The following is an 8861-nucleotide window of genomic DNA, read 5'->3' as shown; positions in this document are numbered from 1 at the left end:
CCCAGCTTGGAACTAAGTTAGATTATGCATATCGTATTTATAGAGTATTTCATGAATGCCTGAAAAAAACAAAATGCATATACGACATGCTGTATATGAATATTTTTAAAAGACACCTGGAGAAGAATTTAACATGATTTGAGGGCAACCCAGGAACTTTTCATCCGATCTACAACTATGTTGTGGTTTATTGTAATTTTCCATTACTCGCCTACTTATTTATACCCTCTCAAGGCGAAGGTGTAGCTGCAAACTGTTCTACTTATAAACGTGTACGTGAAAAGTCCGAAGAGTCACACGTAAAACACTTGGAGCATTTGTTTTTATTTTACCTTAGAGGACTTGTTTTCCTCGTAGGGAAATGAAAGCCGCCTTAGAGCCAAATTCGCACCTAACTAAGCAAGTGCGATGCTGGAAGCAGATCGCTGGAAGCAGATAGCACAGCCCCAGCTTTTGTCTAGGAGCAAACCCGCACGTTGCAGACGCGACCTATTCCCCGGCTAGCACCCCTCCTGCCCAGCCGCACACGCGGGGCCCGGGGCTGGCAGCCTGGTCCGCCCTCCCGGCGCCCGGGATCGGTGCGCATAGCCCCAGCAGGTGCCTTCCCTGCCTGCCGGACCCTTTCTCGAAGCCCGAATTTCCTTGAAGCCCCAAGGCTGGGAGCGACCCTATCCCAGTAGGCGCGCAATCGGGGCCGGTCCTCCAGGCGCCCAGGAGGAGCCGGGCACAGCGGCCTTTCTACGAGTACATCCTTAGAGGAATCAGAGGCCAGACTACCTCGGCCTCGGGGACCGCTGCGGGCTCCCGACTCTCCGCCTCGGAGCACCGAACTCTGCGGGTTGGGGTTGCAGCTCCGGCCGGGGCAGAAGGCGCGGCGCCCGCCTCCCGCCCCCGGTCCATGCCTTTCCTCCTTTCTCTCCTCCTGCAGCCACCCGGCCGCCGACCTTTTCCTGGGAGGTGGTCGGCAGACTGCGGGCGCATTGTCTGATCCCACGTCGCCGCGTCCCTAGGTCCCCGAAGTGTGTAGCTGTCTGTGTGACAGATGGTGCTTCGGGAGCCTGCGAGGGCATAAGAGTCCATTTGCTATTGAAAGGAGCCTTCACGTTGGTTCCGTCATCTCTTGATTATTAGGAAGAAGAGCGAGGGGTACGGGGAAGCCTTCCCACTCCGGGCCGTCTGTGCTCAGGGCTGAGTTCCTCTGAAACCCCGGACGCCCCTTGCCCCAGGCCCGTTCGAGGCCCGCGGGCGCCCGGCTCTCCCGCGGCTTCGCCCCAGGCCCTCTGGGCGGGAAGTGCTCTCCGTGTCTCTCTGTCCCCTAGCAAAACCCAGGTGGATTCGTCGTTCGGATTCATTCGTTTGTCAGAGTCGGAGAAGAAGTGAGGCAGGCGGAATGGCCGAGTTGTATTTAGTCGAAGGAAGCACAAAACCCGGTGGCGGCCTCGCAGGCCGGCGGCGGTTCCCCGGAGCAGGCCCGCAGGCCAGTCTCAGCCTCCCGGAGGCCGCGGTGTCAGGTCCGGGATGCGGCCTGGGCCAAGGCGAGGCTTCTCCGGCTCCTGCGCCAGGCGGAGGCTCGGGTCTTGGCCCTCGGGTCTGCCCGCCTCGGCGCGCTCTCTCCCCGTGGGACCCGCTCGGAGGAGCGAGCCAGACCGCCGTGGGAAGTTGGCCCGGGCCGCGCGGAGGCCCGGCGGGTTAGGCCCCCTCCCGCTCTAGCTCCTATCCAAAGAAGGACCCCCCCACCCCCCACTTCCTTTTACTGATCGCTTTTCTGACTCCCCTCAGCCTCCAAAATGATGCTGAGTCCGGACCAAGCCGCCGACTCGGACCACCCCAGCTCGGCGCACTCGGATCCGGAGTCGCTGGGCGGCGCAGACGCCAAGGTGCTGGGCAGCGTGTCGGACCTGGAGCCGGTGGAGGAGGCCGACGGCAAGGGCGGCAGCCGGGCCACGCTCTACCCGCACCCGCCGCAGCTGAGCCGCGAAGAGAAGCGCCGCCGCCGGCGCGCCACCGCCAAGTACCGCTCGGCCCACGCCACCCGCGAGCGCATCCGCGTGGAGGCCTTCAACTTGGCCTTTGCCGAGCTCCGCAAACTGCTGCCCACGCTGCCCCCGGACAAGAAGCTGTCCAAGATCGAGATCCTGCGCCTGGCCATCTGCTACATCTCCTATCTCAACCACGTCCTGGACGTCTAGGGCCGGGGTCGCGGCTAGGGGCCGCCTGGCCGGGAGTGGGTGAAACGCGGCCTACTGGGGCGGCCGCCGCGGGGATGGCGGTGGAGGCGGCGGCCCAGGGACGGCGGCCACCAGGCCTTGGACCCGGGAGGAGGCTCGCACTTTGTTCTCTCCTGTCCGCCGGGCGACTCTGTAAGGTTTCCGACTCCAGAAGGGTGGGGTTGTCTGGGGAGTCCTGGGGCCTGCAAGGAGTGTTTTTCAGGCAAGGCGAACCTCCTGGAGGTACCCAGACAAGTGACCTCCAGGCCTCCCCTCCACGTGTTAGGATCCCTTTAGGGATTGTTGCTTTAGCTCACTGGAGACTTTGAGTTCTCCTGCATTCATCTCCCACAGATCTTAATGTTTTGAAAGGATGAGGGGCAGAAGCTCAGAGTCTGGGCTTTTATCTTTAGACTATCTGGCTATTTTTTCTAACTGACAAATCACCAAACATTCGGAGGGGAGGGGAGGGAATCGCCTCCAGGGCAAAGATTTAAGGCTCAGAAAGGTGGAACACAGAAAACTTTCTGTTCCGTTGTAAAAGGAAGGTTATATTAGAATCTAAACAGACAAGCCTGGGCTATTTGGTAAGGCTAAAAAGACACACTGAGAACAGACACTGTGGAGAGATTTGAGTTTGGTGAGATTTTTAACCCCAAGGTCTGATGCTACTGGAGACAGGAGAATCCATATTTAAATGGAAAATTTAATATCTGATTGCTTTTTCAGGCGAAGTGCCCCTTTATATATCCAAAAACATCTATTTGTGACCTTAAACATGTGGACCCATAGGTGCAGTTAGAAAAAGACAACCTATTTTTATTTATGTTAGAAGGAGTAGAGTATTTTTTTCAGACATTTATTTTTCAGAGTGGTGATAATTTTACTTTGGATACTCTGTGCCAATTTATTTATAGTCAAGTGTTTACACTTTCTCCTTGTGGAATAATTATGTCTAACTTTTTAAGGTGTTTGTTGAGATTATACTGTGGTCTTTCTTTTTGCTCTAATTATATTGCACTTGTATAACAAATTTCCCACACCTCCCTGTTTCTAAACATATTTTATATATTAAGATGTTTGTTGGTTCTTTTATTGTGAGATCAGCAACTCTAGCACTTCACTATTATAGTTTTTTAAAAAGTAAGCATTGTTATCCTTATCCGTAGTTATGTCTGAAAAGTACTTTGCGAACCGTTTAAAAGGAGAGTAGCTTCTTTGTGTGTGTGTGCGCGTGTGATGTTTGTGTGTGGGATGGTTTTAGGAAATTAAGTTATTTTCCTAAAAAAAAAAAAAAAAGAATTCAGAACTACTTTCCTCTGTGGCAACCAAAAAGAAAAGTCTATAACCTGATAATGTTTCATGTTCTCAGCTGTGAAACTCTTAAAACAAGGAGTGTATTTTAGAGATAAGGGAAAAAAAAAAAAAAGAACCACATCTGCTATCCAAAGAATTTAGTCTTTTCAGGGTTTTTTTGTGTCTCTGTTGCTTTATATAATGCAATATTTTGTAGTGAAAATAGATATAATCTGGTTTCTATCTGACGAGTTTTTCATATCTCATGAATGGTGCGCTGTTTTGCATATAAATAAAGGTATCAAATAAAGTTATCTCCTTTATTTTAAACATACTGTCTAAAAATAATGAACATACTTGCTGAGCATAAAATATCTTAATGGACTCAATTCCTCAGAAAGCAACTAATTAAAACAACAACAACAACAAAACTAAATCGTAACATATATTGAGATGTTTGTTGCTCTTCCTGAACTTGGACATTGATCTGTCTATAAATAGACGCTCTACATATGATGGTGACATAGGTCATGTTTCTCTCAATGAAGAAAAAAATTAGAGTGTTTATATTAAAACATTGCTTGAATCATAGATTAATTTTGCTCTAAAAGAAAATTTAGTAACTAACCCAGTTTCTTCAAATTAGAGTTGGGAAACTGAGGTGCAAAGAGCTTAAGTGTCTAAGTCACATGACTACTTAATGGCAATGAGAAGACCCCTCGTATGATGACTCTCAGTCCTATTGGTGCTTATTAAGAACAGGGTGCACTTTACTGTTGGAGCGCTGAGACATCTAATCAGGACATAGATTTAGGACATGATACCTGCAAGTAAGGAAAATTAATTAAACCGTGGACCAAACTGGAGAGATGAAGAATATCATTTACAAAAGCCCATGTTGTTGTTGTTATTCAGTCGCTAAGTCATGTCCGACTCTTTGCTACCCCGAGAACTTTAGCACACCACAATAGCCTACATACTTAATATAAAAATGTGAAATATTCTGTCTACAAGCAGAAGACATGAATAACTTAAAAACTATTTATATGTGTATACGTACACACACATAGATAGAATATTATCAATTATGAGTCTATATCACACCAAATCTCTGGTTGCAAAGTAAAAAATGTGATTATGTGGATGCCTGGGTTATACAGCTATAAAATGTCTGGGATTCTGAGCATTTTTCACTTTTCATCCCAGTATCCTGTAGTCAGGTTCACAGATACGTGATCAATGAGACTTCATTCTCTTCTTCAGCTGAGGAAAGCACTTTCTCAGACATGAAAAATAACGGTGGCTTCTTTGGCCTTTTATCTGAACCAAGTTGTGGTCCCTGCAGCAGGGGCTAGTCATTTGGTCTGCACACCCACACTGTCTTTGGATTGAGTGCTCACAGGTCTTCCTCCCGCCTCGAGGAGTGTGCCTATGTCCAGTCCTTACAGAGCTTCTCTACTGTAGTACAGAAAAGTCGGCCCTGCTCCTAAGTCAAGAAAACGAAGTCAACGTCTAGGCTCCCTTTCCTGGTTTAGGACCCCAGCTTCCGACTGACCAAGACAATCCTCTCACTGACATCCAGGAAGAGCCTATTAACTCACCTCTCTAGATTAAATCTCTCGCCCCTGGAGTTGGACAGAGAGCAGGCATGGGCAAAGGGCAACATCCCATCCCTATCTAGGGACACAGTCCATATGATCTCAGGAGAGGATTTGCAGTATCACTTCAAATCTGAGGCTTCTGAGCACTCTCTAAAAAGAAGGGCAACACTGGCACTTTGCTGGACCAGCGGGTGACTGACTCCTTCCTAGCACATGGCATGGACTCTGAGTATTCAGCCATAGGTAGGGGAGTAGCTCCGGATGATGACAATGGTGATCACTCACTCTTACATTCAACCAGTATTTATTGAGGACCTACTGTGTACCAGGGATCCAGTGTAAGGTACTAAAAATAGAGTAACAAATGACACAGAGTCTAGGGAGAAGAGCAGTATACTGGCAACAAATAAACGGTAGTCAATTGCAGGCATTGCTAAACGCTATGAAGAAAAACAAAGCAGGGTAAGGAAAGAGAGAATAGCAGCTGGGGGTACTGGGGGAGGGTATTATTTTATTATTTAAAAAATTTTTTAAATTTTATATGGGAAGACAGCCAATCAACAATGTTGCGATAGTATCATGTGGACAACTAAGGGACCCAGCCATACATATACATGTCCATTCTCCCCCAAACTCCTGGAGGGTGTTGCTTTAGATAGTTGTTAGGAAAGGCCTCTCAGAGGAGGTAGCCTTAGAGTAGAGACCCAGCTCTGCCTAACCAGCAGTCTCCACAATTGCTGCCACTCATAGTGCCCTTCCTTCTCACATCCTGTTAATCTGGCCTGTGGTCAGGCTACCAACACAGCCCGTGGGATGGCTCACCACGCCCCACGGGCAGCAGCCTTCCCTTTCACCCCAGCTCGCTCCCTCCCTAGGCAGACAGGGGACCATGGTTCCTCCCACTACTCCTCTCCCCTTCGGCTCTCTGGCCCCAGTGTTCAGCAACTTACCAGGGCATTGTTGCTCCCCAGAAAACCTAGACCCTACCTGGCCCGGCTGACAAGGACACCTGGGCTGCATATTTCTATGTCCAAATGACCCCTCACTTCAGCCACTGTCTGGAGACATCCAGAGAAAAGGGGCAAAAGTTCTGGGGGAAAAACCTTCCCTTGCTCAGGGAGAACGGGAGGGGAAGCAGCAGAGAGAGTGGGTGGTGGGATACACTGGGAAAGGAAGAGTAGCCTGAGGTCAGGGGAAACAGGTATGGAAAGAAATGAGGCTGGCGTCAAAAAGAATGAAATAAAGCCTTTTGCAGCAACATAGATGGACCTAGAGATTGTCATACTAAGTGAAACGAGAAAGAGCAATATCGAATGACATCCCTTATATGTGGAATCTAAAAGGAGATGATACAAATGAACTTATAAAACAGATACAGCCTCATAGATTTAGAGAACAAACACGGTTGCTGGGGGAAAGGATGTGTGGGGAGGGATAGTTAGGGAGTTTGGAATGGACCTGTACATTCTGCTATATTTAAAATTGGTAACCAACAAGGACCTACTGTCTAGCACATGGAACACTGCTCAGTGTTATGTGACAGCCTGGATGGGAGAGGAGTTTGGGAGAGAATGGGTACATGTATATGTAGGGCTGAGTCCCTTTGCTGTTCACCTAAAACTATCACAACATTGTTAATCAGCTATACCCCAATAAAAATAAAAAGTTAAAAAACCAAAATAATATTCCCCACAACCACAACAAAAAGAAATGAGGCCGGATGGAGGTGGAGCACGGGGGCCAGGAATGCCTGCTTCCCATATGAACCTTGTTCTTGGGGCTTCCTCCAGTGACCCCCTGAACAAGCATCCTCTGATGCTATGATGAGGTACGCAGACAGAGTCAACCTCTCTAACACTGGATTTATCCAGGTCCCATCGCTATTGTCAGTCTCTGGATGCCCATCTTCCTCCCATGGAAGTTCAGGGTTGCAGGAGTTAAGGGAGTAGGGACAGTTAACTTGAATGTGTGTACAGCTGATACTCTCTTTCCAGGCTTAGAAGGATTATCTCATTTAGTATTGGTTGTGGTAGAAATATTAATAGCTAACATGTATTGAGTGTGCGCCGTGTGCTTACCAAGTCAGTGCTTTGCAGGTATTATCTCACTTGCTGCTGCTGCTGCTGCTAAGTCGCTTCAGTCGTGTCCAACTCTGTGTGACCCCATGGACGGCAGCCCACCAGGCTCCACCGTCCCTGGGATTCTCCAGGCAAGAACACTGGAGTGGGTTGCCATTTCCGTCTCCAATGCATGAAAGTGAAAAGTGAAAATGAAGTCGCTCAGTCGTGTCTGACTCCTCGTGACCCCATGGACTGCAGCCCCAACAATCCAGTGCGATAGATACTTTTGTCTCCATTGAACATATGAGGAACTTGAGTCTCAGGGAAATTAAATAACTTGTCTAGGGTGACAAAGTCATGTTTGTCTGTTTATCAAAGCGTCTTGCCCTTATCTGAGGTTCCCAGGTGGTGCTAGTGCTAAAGAACTTGTCTACCAATGCAAGAGACGCAGGTTCAATCCCTGGGTTGGGAAGATTCCCTGGAGGAGGGCATGGCAACCCACTCAAGTATACTTGCTTGGAGAATCCCATGGACAGAGGAACCTGGCAGGAGTCCATGGGGTTACAAAGAGTCAGACACGACAGAAGTGACTCAGCACGCAAGAACACCTTTATCCATCATATACCATGGCTTTCTTTTGCCAGAGGGGCTGTTGTGCCATGCACACACCCCACCCTTGGCCCCTGCACCCCATCTCTTCTCCTATGTGCTCAGGGGAAATTTCAGATCAGACATATCAAAGGAATGCAGGATCTGCAGTGCACGCACCCGTCTACTCATTCAGAGGACACGTGGAGGCTAAGACTGAGACTGTGCTCCGCTTACTGGGTCAAGCATGTGTCTGTCCTGGGAAGCCCCTGCAGGCTAGAGGCAGTTCTGGACCAGCCCCTCCCAGAGGAATCTGGCATTGACACTATCTGTGTGTCAGTGGACACCACCACATGGGTGAGCCTGCTCCTCGGCCTCCCCCATGCACACCCCTCTGCATATCAAGGCTCCCCAAGAACATCCGCATCCTCACATTGCACCTTTCAAGTTGGCACATTATCCCCTTTCTGGAAATGTTTCTTGGCCCTTCAATGACTATAAAAATAATAGAATTCAAATTCTTTCTCTGGGCACAGAAATCTTTCACAACCTTGCTCCATATCCTAACATCATCTTCAGCCACTCTCCCTGAAATTAAATGTTCCTGCCAAATTTAGGTCTCCTCACTTCCCTAGAGATACCTGTCCTTTATAACCTGCATTTGCTTTCCCTCTGCCTGGAATGCTCCCCTCCAGTTTTGTGTTTTGCCCAGAAAATTCCAGCATCACCCAACACAAGTGTAGCCACTTTGCAAAACTTTCCTTAATTTCTTTGGGCAGCATGAGCTGCTCTGCTATCTGAACCTCAGGTATAAACACCATTGTGCCAGAATCTGTCTTCATCCCGGCACTGTGTTTGAGACCTATGACTCGGAGGCCACGTTCAGACCCTGGCTTCAACTTATTCTAAATGTGTGATGTTGAACATGTTGACTGTATTTCCTTCCTTTTCAAATGTATGGGATGGGAGAGGTACATGCACCTTTCTCAAATGCTGGCTGTGAGGTTGGTATGGGATAAGGCAGAGTGTTTCCGGCGTAGGAAGAATATAGTAACTGCTTGATAAATGTAAACAATTATTATTAACTTTGTATTTATAGTATGCATAGG

The 8861-nt window shown here is 48.5% G+C and overlaps 1 protein-coding gene across 1 annotated transcript; it reads left to right on the top strand.

The window, feature by feature from the left end:
• Positions 1-309: 309 nt before the first annotated feature.
• On the top strand, positions 310-3833 carry NHLH2 (nescient helix-loop-helix 2). The gene has a single exon (XM_086394488.1). It carries the CDS (start codon positions 1788-1790, stop codon positions 2187-2189), a length of 402 nt encoding a protein of 133 aa, XP_086250614.1. The 5' UTR covers positions 310-1787; the 3' UTR covers positions 2190-3833.
• Positions 3834-8861: the final 5028 nt, after the last annotated feature.

Source organism: Bos grunniens, chromosome 3 (assembly GCF_055505025.1).
Source record: "Bos grunniens cultivar Pamir isolate PY7600 chromosome 3, Bosgru_T2T1.0, whole genome shotgun sequence".
NCBI lineage: Eukaryota > Metazoa > Chordata > Mammalia > Artiodactyla > Bovidae > Bos > Bos grunniens.
Note: the sequence above shows the minus strand (reverse complement) of the source record. Positions and strands in the feature narration are given on the sequence as shown.